Genomic DNA, 19,496 nt, shown 5'->3' with positions numbered 1-19,496 from the left:
AAGAGGAAAGGGAAGAGAGAGCATCATCCGTAGAGAGTTGAGCAAAGTCATGGGGAGATGGCAGAGAAGCTGAACAGGTGTCAGAAAAGAGGGTAGCATCGAAGTCCCGAAGGTCACGACGCGAGTAAACTGGAGGGGAGGGATTAGCAGTAGTGGAGTGTGAGAGAGGGGATAGGGAGAATGAGAGTAAGGCATGGTCTGAGAGATAAACAGGAAGAAAAGAGACCGAGGAGGAGGGATATGAGGAATTGAAGATGAGGTCAAGAGTGGAGCCAGAGGAGTGAGTGGGGGAAGAGGGAAGGGGGGAGAGGAGGTAGAGGTCGAGGATGGAGAGGAGGGGGGAAGATTGAGGGGGAGGAGGAAGATGGATATTAAAGTCACCAAGTACAGTAAGAGGAGAGGGGGAGGGAGAGATAAGTGAGAGGAGGTGATCAAGGTCTTCATAGAAGGAAGAGAGAGGGCCAGGGAGGCGATAAATGATCAGGAAGGAGATAGGGTGAGGAGAGGAGAAAGACTTGTACAGGAATTCAAAGGAAGGGAAAGAGGGGAGAGTTGGAGAAGAAGAGGAGGAGATATATTTGGGGTGTTACAGGAGACCAACGCCTCCACCACGGCCAGGGGGTGTGAATGAAGGAGGAAGAAGAGGTCGTCAAGGATGCGGGGACAGAGGTGTTGTGAGGGGGAATCCAGGTTTCAGTAAGACAGAGGAAATGAAGGTTGAGGCGAAAGAATACATCAAGGGTAGCTGCAGTTTTATTACAGATGGATCTGGCGTTCCAGAGAGCAGTGTTCAAAAGGGCAGAGTGGTTGGTACTGGGGGGGGTAAAGAAGGTTAGGGCGGTGAGTGAAGGAAGGAGGGTTACTGGAGGAGTAGGGGTGATGATGGTGAAGAGGATTGGGCATCTGGACTAGGAGGAGAGAGGAGAGAAGGAGGGAAAGGTGGAAGGGTGGAGAGAGGGGGGAGAGTGAGGCAGAAGGGGGTTATGGAGGATCGAATACCAATGGACGTGGAGAAGGACAAGTAGAGAAGAGCTGAAGTTGTAGGAATTAGGAATGTGTGAGGTAGAGACCAGTGTGACAGTTACAGAAGGGGGTCGGTGGGCAATGTAGGAGTAGGAGTAGAAGGGGGGAGTGGAAAATGACAGGAGGGGGTTACTTGGAATAGAAGTTGGAGTAGTCCATGCACAGGATGGTGCTAGAGGTGGGCTCGGGGCCAGTGATGAGAGGTAGCCTGGAAGGAGCTGAAAGCGTCAGAGGGATCAGGCACTAGAGACTGCAGTTGGAGGGGTCTAGGTGCTTGAGGCAGGAAAATGGGGTGGAAATATTGGGCTGCTCCCGGGTGGTAGCGGGACCAGTGTTGAGAGATGACCTGCAGGAACCGCTAGAGTCAGAGGGAGTAGGTACTCACAGATGGGGTTGGAGGAGACCAAGCACGTTGTTGAGCAAACCTTCAGGCGGGCCGGACCGTTGTAGGTGGCACCAGGGTAGTATGGAGGAATCCCAAGCTGATCCAACTCACAGGGACTGCAGGTTCACTGGTTGATAAGGTGGCTTAAGCTGGAAGCAGCGTTCAGTCCGACAGTACCTCTACCTCACAGTACCTCACAGTGCCGGGTGAACCGAGGACTGTGGGAGCAGAGGTGGAGCAGGAGAGTGAGGCAGGCTGGGACCGCACTTGTGCGAGGAGGGGTGGCAGAGGGCAAGAAGAAAATGGTTGGACTCAGGGCGTTGTGAGATGGCGATGAAAAATGCTGAACTGCAACAGCTTAAATGGGATACAACTGACCAAGCCGGTTTCAACACTTAAAATCATATCCTTTGCAGTGCCCGGTATTGAAAGTGACCAACTTCACTAAGGAATTAATCCTTCAAACAGATTCCTCAAAGGTTGGCCTAGGAGCTGTTATCCCAGAAATATGAGGGAATAGAGCGCCCAATAGTTTACATCAGTAGAATGTTCTTCCCTAGGGATATGAATTATGTGACAATTGAATTGGAGGCTTTAGCCATAAAATGGGCGGCCAAATACTTAAATTATTACCTCACTTATGGGAGGTTCAAGCTATTGAGCAATCATTTTCCCCTCATTTGAATGAGCCTCCATAAAAACACCAAGCCCAGATATTATGTGCTGGTTTCTTGATCTCTAACCATATTGCTTCCGTGTAGAACATCGGAAAGGTAAAGAGCAGAGTGATGTAGACTTTTTGTCCCGTTTCCCGATTGGAGATGAAGAAGCCAGCAGCATAAGGGGAAAGACATGTGACAAATCTGAGGCTATCCCCTATTCTTCTTCCCTAGGGGGAGACCTTTCCCATGGGGACAGAGTGGTGCTTCCACAGTACAATAATCCCCTTGGGGGTGGTGCACAGAGGGAGGATCGCATGGGAAGGAAGCCCCCTATAGAATTGGGGACAATTATTCTCATAAACCGCTTAGAAACTGGTCTCCGGTATCAAGCGTGTTATAAAAGAACAGTTATAACAATTATAATGCAATATTCTTCCGCCTTAATACACCCAGTCCCATCTCAGATACCAAATCCTTCCCCCTCCTTTGTAAGAAGAACAAATACACTCTGTTGCAAGGTTAGCAACTCTAATATACTTCAAAATTTAACTTATTAGAGAATACTGAGTGTCCTGCCTCAGAGTGGAAAACCAGTTCTGGGACGAGAAAGATCACTCTGAGGAAACAAAGTGAGCGGCCTAGTCTTTTTCGCAATGTCAAGTGCCTGAATGAACACAGCTGGTGCAGGAGTTGAAAAGGAGCTCAGCTGTGAAGCTCGGGGAGAACGATCCTCCAAGGAGGAACAGTGATACGCCTGCACCGGGCAGGCAGAGGGAAGCCGAACGGGAAGCCACAAAGTGAGGGGAAGCAAAAGCCAATGAAGGCCCGAGCAGGAAGGACCAACACTGTTGTTGCCTGTACCTACCTCCTGGCGTCCCTGGTACCCACAAGCCACTTGCAAGGCAGAACGTGCATCCAAAGAAAGACACCTGCAGAACCGCTGCAGACCCCGCCACTCACCAGGGAGTTGCCGGAGATTCGACGAGCAACATAAGAGCTGGGGAAACGCTGGTACCAGTCAACAGAGAGAGAACAGGTACGCATGTTTATCAGAACGTGCTGGAGATCCGGAGAAGCTCGCGAGTGAATATAAGAGTTGGAAGAAGAGGGTCTGGGACCCAAAAGTGACTGAAAGAGAGTTGCATACCTGGCAACCGAGTGAACCAAGGGCCCGCAAACCTGTGCGAGTCTTGGACCCACACCCAAATAAGCAAATGAGAAGCAAAGGGTCTGGGACCCTGTAGTTGCATACTTGGAAGGGGAGTGAACCAAGGGCGAGCGAACCTGTGCCAATCTGGGACCCGCACCCATATAAGAAACCAAAGTCTAAAGCAAGGAGGGTCTGAATCACCTTTGCGACTCTGGGACTCGCTCCTACCTAGAAGACTGGAAACCAGGGGAACAAAGACTCTGGAATTGAAAAAGCGAAACCTATACTTGTCAAAGAAGTATGGCAAGTTAGGATGATTGATGGATTGGGAATACAAGAGATAATTCTTTGTGTGCTATTCAGTGTCTTGGAAGAATAATAAACCTAGGGGAAAGGAGCATCGACCCAGCTTTAGGACCTGCTATTTTCTAACATCGTTTTGCATCACTTTATTACAAGCAAACCTAGAGACTTTTCTGTTTACTGAGAATACCAAGAACACTGTTTATTTTAAGTAATGACATTCCTTGCACAGTTAAAGCAGTATATTAGTGTCAGGGACAGAAGTAGGCTTATTTTTGGACACGACAGGGACTATTTTAGTTCCGGACTTCCTGACATTTTCATTCATTTTTTAGAGGCAGGGAAACCCCTCTTAGTTTTAGGGAGGTATTTTTCTTACCCTTTTTATTTAATAACATTCTTTACCCAAAATCATGCCACCCTTGTGTCCAAGTGGGACTTCTGCACCCTTACAACTCCTTAGCTGCGCCCCAATTCTGCCCGGGCTGGTCACTGCGTGTTTTTGTTTTTCTCAGTAGTCTTGTCAATGCACATTGCTCTCCTATTTGACTTGCTCGCTCTAGATTTTGTGACAGACAATTAGCACCAATTGATCTGGGCAGAGGAGGGTGAGAAGGGGGTTTCTGATCCGATTCACTAACAGGGATTTCCTATTACATCATCTTTTCTACCAAGCCTGCTTCCATCCGTTGCAACGTTGTATTCGAGCCATCTGCAACAGTTTTTTTGTTTATATACCACAAGGCATTTATCTCAAAGACAATGTCCTTCCTTAGAGGAGCCCCTCTGGTGTCAAAGTGCCAGATCAACTTTCTGACTGGAACCTGACAAAAGGTTCCTTGAGTGAGAGAGCTGTTGATTATTGCCAGGTAAGGGCTGCGTGTTTCACTCGGATGGTTATTGAGTATGGAGGCAGGGCAGATGTCGTTTGCGTACAATGTAGTCTTGAGGGGTGTTAAGGTGGAAATGTGGTCCTCCATAGTGAGTGTCTTTAAGGTTCTGCAGGTAGTGTTGATTTGGAGAGATGGGATATGTGGTATGCTGTCCGTTGTGTCTAAGTGCAGGCGGATCATGCAGCTCTTATTGATGAAGAAAGAGTTGATTTCTTAATGGAGTGCTGTACCGGTGGGTAGGACAGAGGGTTGATGCAATGCTTGTGGCTTTGAAAAGGGCTCTTCTTTCATCGTTGGCCTTGGCTAAGGACTTCAAAGGAGTAGGCCTTTTCAGTGGTGATCAGTCAGCTGTGTGTAGCACAGAGTTCCATGAGCAGGGCAATGTAAGATGTGCTGCTGTATTGTCGCAAAGTCTTTTCTTGTTTTCTAAAAGATCTTTTGTTGAGGCTATGTTCCAAAATGTATCAGGGTGTGGAAGGTTTAGGCTTGAGGGTGTGTTGTTTCACAGGGGCATGGGGTTTGATGTTGGTTGTGCGGGTGATGTTGAGTTCTTGGGGAAGCAAGTCACAGACCTGGAGCATCAGAGAAAGATCAGCCCATGTTAGGTGTAGGGTGGCAAGATCTTCTGTGTGAGTTTCCACTGAGAAGTTCTTGAATGATCCAAAGCCTTTTTGATGTCTTGTCGTAGGGTGTGCTTGACTTGTGTGGTGTAACTAATGCCAAGGGGATTACCAGATAGTCCAACCAGTGAAGGAGAATTGGAGAGATGTGACTGAGTGTGGGGAGGGTGGTGATTATGAGGTTGAGGACATTACCTTTCCTGTGCGTTGGGTCTTTCATGTGCTGTGTGAGATTCATAGTGTCAAAAAGGCAGTGGAGATATTCCTTCATGGACTTGGTTGCTTTGTTGCCAAGGGTTTTGAAGAAGCTGCGGAGTATGATGGTTTTGTTAGGATGTCAATGGAGGCAATTTAATACTAATACTACTACTACTACTACTAATAATAATAATAATAATAATAATAACAACAACAACAACAATGCTGACACCTAATGCCAGCAATTGGTATGACTGACGTTTTTGGTAGATTGTGTGGCATGTAGTGCACTATAGTAAGTGCAAATATCTGGGTGTTAGGGGCCTAAAAAAAGAAAGCTATCCATTTAAGTGGAGGGGCACACTTTCGCATTGTACAGTAAGGGGAGAGCAAGCAGCGTGAAGGAAATGTGTTGAGTGTCAGATACAAACTTTTTTTTTCCTTGGAGTGAATATATATATATATATATATACACATATATATATATACATATATATTCACTGAAGAAACTTTGTTAGAGGGACATTATGGTTAAGTTGCACTAATAAAAAGCTATGAAATCCATGAAAAAACCTTGTTAAAGGGACTCTTGTATATACCGCAACAAACCACTCTGCAGGGGGAGCAATTCCAAAGTGCTTTTGAAGCTGTAATCAAGGAGCATTATAAACACTGCCCTCTACCTAAGGGTTAACACACACACACAACATCTTCCCCTATCCACCTGCCCCTCCATATGTGTGGTTGGTGCCCCTTCCCTCATTTCCATCCTTTTCCCCCCACCTTACTTTCTGGGCTCTCCTGGATTTATTTTTTTTAAACATTAAAAAAGATTCCTTTAGGAACCACCTTTCATAGTAAAAAAAAAAAATAGAAGTAAATAAAAAAATAAGCTTAAAGACTCCATCTATTTTACATTTTTCAGCAAAGTAGTTTGATTCAATAAGATTGTCCAACATTCCATTGGCAGTTTCTGCTATGCTAATGGAAATAATGGTCAATTGTATACTATAGAAAAAGAATAAAAGCACTGAAATTAGTATAGAGTAAACACAATTAATTGCCGTTTATAACTAACCACAGTCTCTGCATTCCCCTGACTAGCCAATGCGTTATTAGAAAACCCAGATTGCACATGCACACCATCACACAAACCAGCCCTTCTACTCTTTTTACTGTTATGTTTGTATCACTCCTCATTGTTTTAAACCATTCACAAATATATCCACTAATCACTTAAATAAACTCTACATATAGCCTATCAACATATTAAACTTTCACCCACCAACTCCCACTTAATGTTCTACGCATCTACATTTCCCTTACTTATATCACACAATGTTACATAGTCACTGCACATATGCATTGTGCAATGACAGAAGTGCATAAGTAAAAGGGGCAGTACAGAGGGGCTCATTTGAGCCTAGGAGGGAAGTAGCAAAGGATTCCAGTGTGGGAGGCCACTAGCTAACTGCTGGGGCAGAAGAGTGCCCATTGTGGGGTACATATTAACCGTAACGTCCCTTTAACCACATTTTGTCTGTCAATTGAATACATTTTCATGCGTGAAAATGTTCCATAAGGTTACTTCACTGCATATAAGTTATTAATAATTCCTCTTTTAAAATATGAAACAACTATAAACCTCCTTTCACAAACATCGTTTTTGCAAAGCATGCTAATGTGAGTCGGTATCAGCAGCGCATACCCCAATAGTCAAATCAGAGTAGACATTTGTCCTTGCCGCACGCCAGGCCCTATGCCCACGGCAGAAAAGTTATATCACTATTTTTTGTACTTATGTTTCGACAATTTCAAAAAAGGAAAACACAGAACAGATTTCAAAAAGCATAATTTCAGGTCCTTGCTGATGCTCCTCGCACAGCTTTGCTGCAATCCCCTCCAGCACTTCGGGCTGCAGCCGCAAGCAGATTTTCTTTTCCCATTTAAACCTACAGCTTCAGCCATGGCGCATGCCCCAATAAGTAAATCAAAGTAGGCATTTGTCCTTACCGAGGGCCAGGCCCATTGTCCATGCACCAAACTCATATCACTATTTTTTGTGCTTACATTTGGACACTTTAGAAAAATAAAACACAAAACAGATTTCAGCTCCTTGCTGATGCTCCTCACGCAGGTTTGTTGTCATTCAGTACAGCACTTCAGGCTGTAGTCAGGCTATAGCCACAAGCAAAACATGTCTTCCCATTCAAACCTAGGGTTCAGCCATGCAGTATGCCTCAATCATCAAATCAGAGTACACGATTATCAAGTAATTGCAGGGCGGTAGAATGTGTAGATCACTTTGCTTCATCTAGTACTTTAAACAGATTACCCTGCTGCTGGTAATGGGGTTCTTTTGTGAAGGTGCCGTACCCTCTTCAAGTGTGAGGTTTAGAGAGTGAGCCCTGTTCACCTCAGCACTGGGTTATTCAATAAGTAACTGTTGTCGTAATGAAACAGTCTTCAAAACCATTCTTGATACTATATTTATTGTTAGAACTCAGCCGACACGTAATTCGACTCTCTAGAGTCTTTCTCAATGCATGTGGATTGTCGGCCAATCATTGCTGTGAGGTTGTGGAAATGAGTCCAGCATCCAATCCCAATATCTTGTTCCACTATGGTCGCAAGTAAGGATGGGTAATGATTTCAAGGGGTGACATGGTGAACACGTGTGCGCCTGGTTCGGCGTGCTTGGTAATTATCTGATTAGCATTGTCTCGGAGTGTATGCAGCGATAGTCACAGCAATCTATTGATGCAATCCTGTGCAGCACTTCGGGCTCTAGCCACAGACATAATTTTAGCCACAAGCAGAATTCATTTTGCCACTCAAACCTATCCCAATTTTGAAAACCTTCACCACATATCCAGTCCCTGGTGGCCACAGACCATTACTCTGACAATCTGCCCACAACCACCTACAAAGTTATGGCTATACCTCAGTCACCAATGGTATATCACTATTTTTTGTACCTATATTATGACACTTTTCAAAATATAAAACACAGTCATTTGCAAAACCATGCTTTCAAGTCCTTGCATGCCCTTCCTGCAAATCCGTGCATGTTTAATTTTACTGAAAAGGGTCAAAATGTACGTACATAAAACAGTTGACAAAATCCATTCAGACTTTGCAGAAAAATTCAATGTTTGGTCTGTAATCTTCCTAAAATCGTTTGTGCACATTTGTCAAACGACAACAAAGTTATAACCCATCTAAAAATGGTGAAACCCCCATTTAATGTTGCCCCCTCTTCACAGAATACCACCACACTTTGCAAAAACATTCAAAAATGGGTATTAAATCTTTTTGCACACTTTTGTGCAGATTCGTGAAACGCCACCACATTTATAAGCCTTTCAAGTATTTTGGAACCCCCCCTCTAATTGGCAAAACAGCACCAAACTTTGTAGAACTATTTCTAGAATAACATCACAACATTCCATACAGTTTCATTGAGTGGTGCCAAAGTTATACTCCATCCCAAAACTGCTTTTCACCAATCCTGTAATGCAAAAATATGGATGGATGCCCCGAACATCTGAGATGTTCGTGAACATCACAGGGATGTCCCGAACTGTTCACGAACTTCAAAGGTGGAAACCGTCAATGTTTGGGCTTTTTATGGCAATATACCATTGCAATATACCATTGTTTCATTAGTTTGACAAGTTCAAATGTTGTGTTTTTGTATATATTTTTACCGCAATGTTCACTGACAACGGGCACTGTCCGCAAATCCAACATGGCGGGCTTTTCTAAAAATATGACACAAATCACGATTTTCATCCAATCAGCGCGCGCATCCGATGTTCGCAGGCCTCGCGCGTCCCCTGGACCAATCAGAGGCTCGTTCTCTGACCGAACTGGTGAGTCTGCAGACCGAACACAGATATCACTCATTTTATTAAACCTACTTTTTGGCCCTTTTAAAAAAAAATACTGAACAGATTTACACCAAATCTACGCTTTCAGGACCAAGCTGCCGCTCCTGGCACAATTTGGTGGAAATCCGTCCAGCAGTTTCGGCTGTAGGCATGAGCACATTTCTTTTCCATTGCTTCTATGGGAAAAACACACACATATTGGGACCCCCTATAACTTTGCCCCCCCTTTACACGAAACCTCACCAAACTTTGCAGAATCAATCTGACGGGGCCATATACTTTTTCTGCAATGTTTTGTGAGTATTCATCCAGGGGGTGCTAAGTTATAAGCCACCCAAAAAGTGTTCTTCCTTTGGGTTGAGCGACTTTACCATAACTACACAACTGCTACTGTAGGCCATGTAATATATATATATAGAGAGAGAGAGAGAGAGAGACAGACAGACAGACACAGCATGACTGGTGGAGGGTGAAATATGTACAAAGTAAGTACAGATATTACAAGTGCCTAACAGTTAAAATATAACAAGACAAACACTCTCAATCATAAATACCTGAAGGTCCTTGCACCCCTGGTGGGCCTGGTGGGCCCGGTGCTCCAGGGGGTCCAGGAGGCCCAATTGGTGTAGTGCCTGGAATTCCAGGGATGCCGGGGAATCCAGGGGGGCCCTGAGGCCCAGGAGGACCAGGGGGGCCAGGAGGTCCAGGTGGCCCTGTTGGTCCGGTTGGCCCAGGTGGTCCAGTCTTTTTCCCTGTTGAATATAAATGGTTGTTGAAAACGTTTATATATCAAAGACTTCAAGAACAGATTTAATTCTTCAAACATATAATAAACCAATACCTTTGAAGCCATAAAAGGAATCAATGTTGTGTATCTTTAAGAGTTTGGAGTCTGTGGGACTGTTTAACAAACAAGTAATTCAAAATGTCTGATTGATCATTGATAAAATGAACATGAAACTTACTGCACACAGTCTTTGCTGGATATGTTAGGGCACAGAGTCTCCATTTACTGAATCATTTCCTCATATTATAAACATGTGAAGACTGCTGCCGCCGCTGCTGGGATTGGTTGGTCTCAGGACTACACATGGGCATATTTTCTCTAACAATATTTGCAACGGGCATTATACCCTTCACTGCAATCTAGAAATGCTTCCAATTTCGCCTACATGCATATTTTCTTTTGTGAAGCTTGATTTTAACCCTTCCAATCCATTACGACAGGTGTCTATATATATTTTAAAAAGGTGACCAGAGTGGCTTACACCGTGTGAACAAGCTCCAAGTTGGGAGTGAAACACTTTCCGTAGAAAAACAAACAGATCAAAAATAGATTACTTAGGGCATCTTTACAAGTCCGGTGGTAACCCATAAAAGTGGTGGTAAAAGAATTAGCATTGCCAATACCGCTCAGCCGGATCATGAGCCACCGCAATTAAAGCAGGCGCAATTACAGCCGGCCACAATAGGCACAAACACAGCCGCATCACAAGTCCATGTCCGGCAGTATTAGCAGTGAAAACAGCACAGTTACCTCCAGCTGGAGGTAAATGCACACAGGTACCTGAAATGAAGCCACAGGTGATCCCAATCCACCCAGAGGGATACAAAAGACACACCCCTACCCCAAACACTCTTTCCAACATCATGCTGCCACTAGCCACTGTGAGCTGGGACAGGCAGCTGCTCCCGCTGTGCCTGGATGTAGAGAGGCAGGACAACCAGGCCACGGCACAGGGAGTAAGGGGGTTGGGGAGGAGGAGAGCGCAAGCAAGGCATGCACCGAACCCCAGGGGCAGGCAACAGGGTGACCCTAACTGAGTTGCTCACCACAATACAGGATGACATAAGAAGCAGGATCAAAATCCGGACAGCTGTGCCCCCACTACTGAAGCTAGTGTCTGTCCTACAATTCCTTGGAACTAGTACCTCGCATCACTCCGTGGCCATAATGCATGGCATGGTACAGTCCACATTCTCTGCAGTTATGGCCCAAATGCTTGAATCCCTCCTGCGGCAAGTGCAACACCACATCTTACAGCCTACCACCCCAGCCCAGGTCAATGCCATGAAGGCTCAGTTCTTTGCTGTTGCCCAAATGCCAAATGTCATTGCTGCCCTGGTCTATACTCATGTTGCACTGGTGGCCCCCATGCCCACAAAGCAGTGTAACTTAATTGCAAGCACTACCACTCCCTGAAAGTGCAGGTGACCTGCGACCCCAACCTGTGCATCACCCACAGCTGTGCCCGCTACCCTGGCTCCACCAACAATGCCATGGTCCTACTGAACAGCACATTGCCAGGATACATGGAGAGGCACAGAGGACAACAGACCTGGATAGTGGGTGAGTAGAAAAGCCAGCACACATGCGCTGTGAAGCACATGCACAAATGGGGAGGGAGGAGATGTGAATAACTACACAAAGGATGTCATGACAAACAAATGCGAAATCTGTACTTGATCACCTCCCACACCAACGTCAAAGTACAGGCTACGGAGCATGCACGTGTTATACTTACCTGCGTAGAGAAGCTGAGGTAAACATACAGTAGCAACAATAAGCACCAACATAACTACAGGCAACATAATTCAACATGCACTTACCAAAGCAATGCTGACAAATGGCCACATCGCCTCACACAACAACACTGGCAGCACCACAGTCATGCACCCATGTACACCCAGCCCACAATGGCAATCGGGCGGCCCCAGATGCTCAGGGAGGGCCTATGGGAAACCCAGTTTGCCACATGCACAGTCGAAATACACTGCCACATGACAGCCACCATGTCAGTTGCACATGACACTGACATACATCTTATGTAACATATGCTGCAAGGGAACAGAGTGCATGTGAAGCAGAAACAATGCATGACACAAGTGACACAGTATACACAGACATAGAATCGACACCGGACATGAAATGAAGGCACATTTGAATGCAAAAGTTGTCCATTGCCCTGATATTTTTTAGTGCCCACACCTTAAACCGCGACTAATGCCTGTCCGTCCCCACATGCAGACGACTTTGGATACCCACCGCTCCCCTGGCTAATGACCCCTGTGCGTGATCCACAAACACTGCAGGATAATGCCAACAACCACACTGCCAGCAAGACCTGTGTGTGCATTGAGCATAGATTTGGCCTCCTGAAGGCACGTTTCTGCCCCCTAGACCTTACCAGTGGCGCCCTGATGCACGCTCCAGAGAAAGTGGGTAAAATTGTGATTGTGCGTGCCATGCTGCAAAATATCTGCCTGAAGAGGAATATTCCGCTACCACATGACGTGGACATGCCAACTCCAGAGGATGATGATGCAGTGCCTGTGGCAGAGGCAAATGCATGCATTGCCCGAGATAACATGAGGGATGGGAGATTGTCCTACGAGGGACTGATAGACAATTTCTTCTGACACTTTCACATGGTACAAGCCATGCACGATGGTGTGACACTCACGTCTATCAATAAATACAACAATGACACAATCAGGAATTGATGAAGTTAAATGCTTTAATGTAATAAAGTGCACACTATCCCACCTCCCACCACCAACTCCCCGGCACACAATCCCCCTCCCGCCTCCCACCACCAACTCCCCAGCACACTATCCCCCCTCCCGCCTCCCACCACCAACTCCCCAGCACACTATCCTCCCTCCCGCCTCCCACCACCAACTCCCCAGCATGGCTCCTCAGGGCAATAAGTGTCACGTTTTTCTTAAGATCTGTCCTCCGTTGCCAGGCCCTGGTGATCTTGGGCGCAGATGGCGCTGGGACTGACGCCTCAGTGTGCTCTGCTGAGACTCCTCTATGGGAGATGTAGAAGTGGATGGAGTGCAGTCTGGCCCCCAGAGCTGTTGGTGAGACACCTTCAGTCATCTCTCTGGCCCCCTGGGGGTATAGTGTCAGGGCAGCCGTACTGGCAGTTGTCTCAGTCCGTTCTTCGTGATGGCCTGCACAATTGTGTGGGCAGCCCCATGTATGCAGTCCCGTATGGCTTGCAGGTGTTCTGAATGCGTGTGCCCCATCGCCTCCATCTCTCTCCGTCTGCGCTCAATCTCTTATAGCCTCTGCAGCACAGTGCTGCTTGGTGGTGTGTGGCATATGCAAGAGGGGCTGTGCAGTGGCACTGGGCTGCATTCAGGGGAGCCATAAGAGGGTGTCAATGGCTGGCTCAGGGGTCCGGCGACGGGGAGGGCTCCCCAGGGTCTGTGGATGCCGATGGCGGGGAGGGCTCACTGGGGTCTGCGGACGCCAGTGGGGCAGAGGGCTCTCCGGGGTCTGTGGACGTTGGTGGGAAGGGATGGCTCTCCAGGGTTTGTGGACGCTGGTGTCACACCTGTGTCTCCACAGTCGACCTGCCAGCAGGTGTGGCCTACTTGTTTGATTCTCCAGTTGCAGGAGTAGATAGAGTGTGCCTTGCGCTGGTTCTGGTGGGCCATGGAGTGGACGTTGGCTTGGTCCTGCTGGGTTGCGGTTTCTCATGGGCCTTTGCAGGGTGGTGGTGGTAGACCTTGAGGGCCTGGATGAGCCACACCCAGCGTCACACAACGCAGAATGCGCAGAGGGGGGCTCACATAGTAGGGAGCACACAGAAGGAGCAGACAGGTACACACAACAGTACAACGGTACCCCCAGCTGGAAGGGACATAAAGAGTGGGAGAAGCCTAAAGGGGACACATATCACAGTACAACAATGACCTGGTCTCCAACCCAAGCCTCCCTACTGCCGATACCTACATCAGTGCTTCCATCAGACAGACTCTCACTGATATCCTCTTTGTTGTTCCCTCACCAGACCTATGGACCCCTCATATGGTCTCGGTTCTCTCTCCTATCTCTTCCTCCCCCATTAATGGCAGCACTTGGTGTGAGGTTCTCTTGGCCTCCTTCCACTTCTCCAAGACCATCATTAATGTCTATCTGAATGGCACTGTCTTGGTCCAGCAGCCCTAACTCCTCCTTTTTGAAAGGTGTCTCCCGCATCTTATCAACTTCCTTCCTTCTCCTGCTACTCCTACAAGCTCTCAGGCTTCTCTGCCACCTCCTCCTTCCGCCACCGCTCTGGCACTCTCATCCTCCTCTCTGGCTACTATGCCACCTCCTTCTACCACCTCTGCTCACTTTCGGCACTGCTACCATTTCCACAGGGTGTACCTCAAGCCTGTACCCCACCCAGTTAGCCTTTCAAATGTGGCCATCTGCTCCACGTCGCTACTCTCAACTCTCGCTCTGCTGTCAAACACTCCTCTGACATCTGCCATCTACTCGAAGAATTGACATGGATGTGCTTGCTGTCACCGAGACACGGTTCACGGTCAGGTCTGTCACAAGTTTTGACACTCTACTCCCTGATGGCTGCAATATCCTCTCCGAACCCAGAGCCAACCATCACAGCATTGGAGTAGCTCTGATCTTTCAGGAGTGGGTCCCTGCTTCTGTCATTCCTATGCAGGCCTACTCCTCCTTTGAATGCCTGGTCTGCAGGCTCTCTTATCTTTCCTGGCCTCTCTTTGACTGTGGCCACCATCTACAGGCCCTCTTCCACTTAAGAGTGTGCTGACCTCTCCTCTCCTCTTCTCTTCTCGCCTCTGCCTCTCAACTTCTCCTTGGAGACCTCAATATCCACCTGTATGTTTTGAATTTCTCAGGGCTCTTCCGCAATCTCTGCAACACTGTCTTGCTTTCCATTTTACACGCTGGTCTGAGGCACTCTGCCGACACACCTTTGATGTTCTCATCTCCTCAGATATCCTTCTCTCTAACCCTCTCACAACTCCTCTCTCTTGGACCAACTGCTTTTTGTTCTCCTCTCACCTGAAACTCTCTGTCGCCCAGGCTAACATCACTGCTACCTACCTTCTCGGTCATTAGGCCCATGAAGTGTATGTCAGTGGATGCCTTTGCCACTACTTTCTCTGCTCCTCCTTCGTCTGTGGCTGATTCACATTCTGACATAGTCCTCTCTAACCTGCACATTTATATCTCCAACACTCTGGACATCCTTGCCCCTGTCATGAGAATCCGCCTGAAGCCTACCCCCAAGTGCAAAATTTGTAGGACTCAGACCTCGCCGTTCTGAAACGCAAGTGCAGGGTGGCTGAGAGGAAGTGAAGGGCATCAGGAGTGTCCTCTGACAAACTGGCCTGCCGCCTGCTCCAAAGGTAATACAGACTCTCTGTCCTGTCCCAGAAAAGAGTCCACATCCAATCCTGCATCTCTGAGGCCTCTAACAACACGGGCAAACTCTTTAAAAGCTGCAAGGAGCTGTCCAGTCCTTCTGCAGTCTCCACCTCTCCTTATCCCTCCCAGGCCCTCTGTACGGCTCTGGCATCCCACTTCACCACTAAAACTGAGGACATCCTATCCTCCGTCTTGTCTTCCTCTCCCTCTACCGGCCCCCTCTGGACGCCTCTTGCTCGCCTCCTCCTTTCTCAACTTTCTCTTCAACAACACCGGACGATGTTTCTAGACAAGTCCCATCTATGAAAGTGTCATCCAAACAGGTTCTCCCCTGCTCCTCTAGAACCGTCAAGGCTCCAGCCTTGGCTGATTTCTGCAATCACTCGTTTACCACTGGAGCTTTCCCCTATCTCCTCATCCACTCCCTTGTGCACCGCCTCCTAAAAAAGCCTTCTGCCGATCCTACCTGTCTGGCAAACTATCGCCCGATATCCATCACTCCTTTCCAGAGAAAACTCCTGGAAAAGCTGGCCATCTCCCAGGTTACCCTCCACACTAAATCTGTTGGTTGTCTCGATGACCATCAGTCTGCTTCAGAACAGCCAGAGGCAGGGAAACAGCTCTCCTGAACACCCATGAAGATCTGCACACTAATCTTGATTCAAGACTTCCTTCTGTCATCATCCTCCTTGACCTTTCTGCTGCTTTTGCAATCACGTCATCCTGATCATTCAACTTCGCAAGAACCTGGGCATCATGCATCAGGCCCTCGAGTGGCTGACCTCCTTCCTCCTGGAGTAACACTTGCAGGTCCAACTTAGGTCCTTTCTCTCGACCACCTCTCTCTCCACATGTGGTGTTCTCCAAGGCTCTAACCTCTCACTTTGGCTCTTCATTGTCTACTTAGCCCCTTTTGCCCACCTGATCTCTACCTTCTCCTCTAACTTTCAGTGATATGCGGATGACACTCGGCTTTCAGGTTCGCATCAGCCTCCTCTCCTCTCTAGCTCATTCCCGACTGTCTATCCACGATTTTGGTGCACCTCCAACCATCTCTGCTTTAATGCCAGTAAGACTGAGATCCTTCTCATTGGGACTCCTACTCCTACTCCCTCCCTTTCCCTGACACTTCCCCCTCCTGCCTCCCCCCTGTACTTTGCGATGTTGCACTTGCATGTTCTGAATGACACAAGGCCTAGTAAGATCGTTTGTCTTGTCCTACCTCTGTCTTCCCTCCCTTGTCTTGTCGCGTCTAGAAACACTTGTGTATAGGCCTGTTATGTATAGGCCCGTTATAAATTACTTATCATATCATATCCTAGAAGATGGGCCTGCAACCTCCTCCTCTGATGCCTCTGGCGATGCATGAGTGCCTGTAGGGGACATAAGAAATGTCGTCAGGTATGGTTATCCCACGTGTGTTGGCATGCAAGACACATTTGCTATGGTACATAGTGGGTCGACACACATTTTGGCAAATGGACATGGTTGGTCAGGGGACATTGCATGTGAGCCCAGTATCATGGGGATGTTTACCCAGAACTATCTTGGCACTGAAGAGGGAGGAGAGTGGACGGGAGTCGGAGCGAGAAAATTAAAACAAACATGTTTTCAGCGTTTTCCTAAAGCTCAAATGGTCAGACGAGTTTTTTACTGTCAGAGGTAGGTCATTCCACATTTGGGCAGCTACAATAGAAAAAGCACGGCCACCAATACGGGATCTACGAAACGTGGGGACCGACAGCCGGCCGCAGATGCTGAGCAGAGAGAACGGGTGGGGACATAGCGAGTGAATTCCGCCTGGAGGACTCAGCCCCCTGTCCATGCAGCACCCAATGTACTATACTGAGAGCCTTAAACTTAATCTGCTGTATGACTAGGAGCCAATGAAGAGCACGTAGCACCGGAGAAATGTGGGCCCCATACAAAGATCCTGAAGTTACCCTAGCAGCAAGATATTGTAAGCGGTGAAGCTGTTGGATCGTGCCCTTGGGCTGAGCCAGATATAAGGAATTACAATAATCATGTCTGCTCAACACAAGGGGAGCGACCACCGGGGGATGGAGAGCAGCCAGTAACACGGGAAGGGCCTTCCTTAAAGTTTTAAGATGAAAATGACCCATATTACAACAAAAGACACTTGATCGTTCATGGACAGGGAGGAGGAGAGAATTACTCCCAGATTCCTCACCTTGGTCACAGGTACCACGAGGCAACCAAGGGAAGCAGGCCAAAAGGAGGACACCCAGAGGGTGTGGTCTGGAGGTCTCCGGCCACAAGCACCTGGGTCTTGTCCCCATTCAATTTCAACCAATTCTGGCTCATCCACTCACCAACAACCGTCAGGCACTGATGAAGGCCTGACAACACCTCAGGCTGATTAAGGTCTAACCGTATCAGGAACTGGGTGTCGTCAGCATAGGAATAGCACCTGACGCCAAGGGAGTGGATGTGACAGATCAGTGGCCAGATATAAATGTTAAAGAGAGTGGGTGACAGGGCGGATCTCTGCGGGACACCACAGGATAGGTGGAAGGAGCCCAAAAATAAAGAAACAAGAGACAACACCTGAGTGCGATCAGCCAAAAAAGATGAAAACCATGCTGGGACCTGGCACGAAATGCCAATTTGCGACAGGCGGTTGAGCAGAGTCGGGTGGTCAACGGTGTCAGATGCCGCTGATAGACCTAATAAAATCAGACGAGCCACCCCACCTGCATCAACCAATCGGACCATGTCATCAAGCACCGAAACCAGAACGCTTCCGGTACCTCGACAGGGCCTAAATCCCAATTGGGCAGGTTCAAGTAATAAAGAGGCTTCCAAAAAAGAAGACAAAAGGGGAGAGAGCAAAGATTCTAGCAACTTCATAGAAAAATGAAGCAAGGAAAATTAGAAAGAACAGAAGGATCCAAGGTAGCTTTTTTCAGGAGATGGATGACAGTGGCAATCTTCAAAGCAGAAGGGATCACTCCCGTCTGACAAGATACATTTATGGCCGAGGTGAAATCCATTAGGAGATCACCGAAGATCTTGTTCATGAAGACTAGAGGTATCACATCCCGGGGCGATCCAGATCGAATACCTTGAGAGGCAGCCAGTACCATCTCCTCAGTAAAGAATGGAAAGGAGGACCGGTGGCCTCCTTTCCATCTTCCATCTTTGGCCTTTGTGTGGGGAGGGCAGGGTGTCCATGCTGGGGCAGCTGATGTATGGCATGCATGCGTGTGGCCCTTCATGCCCCCACATCCCACAGCCCCTCCCCAGGTGGCACACACATGGTGGGGGTGGGGGCTTACTCCATGCCACTGGCATGGCTCCATGGGGCACTATTGTGCAGTGATTGGCAAGCTGAGCACCTCTCGGTGTAGGGGGATGTGTACTTCCCTGTGGACTGTCTGCCATGCCAACATGGGGCAAGCCAACTTGGCCCGCAACATGCTGGTGTGACTGCTGCACTTTGTTGTGGTCGCTCATGCTCCACAATCTCGCTGGAATAGGGTGCACCAGCAGGGGTGCGGTATGCATGGCATTTGGATGGGTCACTTGCCACCCCTTACTGCTGCTGTGATGCTCAGCGGTGCCCTTGGTGGCCTGCCTCATGACTGCTGTGGAGGGTGGCTAATGTGCCACCCCGTCACGCCACCCTGTTGGCATGCCCAGCTTCTGGGTCTGCTGTCCCTGTCCACTGGGGAATCTTATGCTGGGCTGTCATTTGTGCATGCACTTATATTGGGGGGGAGGGGGCTGACTCAACTCCTGCCTCCTGCCTGCTGGCACCCGCTTCCGCACCGCCGACTCCATCGATTCCTTCCATGTCCAGCACTGGGCTGCACTTTTCCACCCAGGCGGTGAGGTCCAGTGGCTCCACAGTACCTCCCCCAGTCATCAGGTACTCCTGGTGAAGTTGCAACAGCAGTCACTGCACCCTAACCCTCACGTGATTCCACCACTTGCGGCAGTCCTCTCTGTCACAGGGTACACTTGCCACTGCAGTAACCTTCTGGCTGAGGGCATGCCAGATGGCTGTCTTGCGCTGTCCTGTGGTCTTACACTGCTGACTGCAATATAGTTCATCGCAGTGGGCAATTACCTCATCTGTGAGGAACACCAGCTCCCCCTCACTGAATTTTGGTTGACACAGATGATATTCTGCCACCTTCTTTCCTGAGACATTCT

At 48.1% G+C, this 19,496-nt stretch overlaps 1 protein-coding gene across 4 annotated transcripts in view; it reads right to left on the bottom strand.

The window, feature by feature from the left end:
- The window catches only part of EDA (ectodysplasin A), a 2,379,945-nt gene that overhangs the window by 538,521 nt on the left and 1,821,928 nt on the right, over positions 1 to 19,496 (bottom strand). For all 4 annotated transcript variants that reach the window (XM_069612481.1, XM_069612482.1, XM_069612483.1 and 1 more), the window contains exon 5: positions 9,682 to 9,879. In XM_069612481.1, coding sequence (XP_069468582.1) covers positions 9,682 to 9,879 — 198 coding nt within the window. The remainder of the gene's footprint in view (positions 1 to 9,681; positions 9,880 to 19,496) is intronic.

This window comes from Ambystoma mexicanum, chromosome 5p (assembly GCF_040938575.1).
Source record: "Ambystoma mexicanum isolate Mex_15411 chromosome 5p, UKY_AmexF1_1, whole genome shotgun sequence".
Lineage (NCBI taxonomy): Eukaryota > Metazoa > Chordata > Amphibia > Caudata > Ambystomatidae > Ambystoma > Ambystoma mexicanum.
This window is presented reverse-complemented; position numbering and strand designations above follow the sequence as displayed.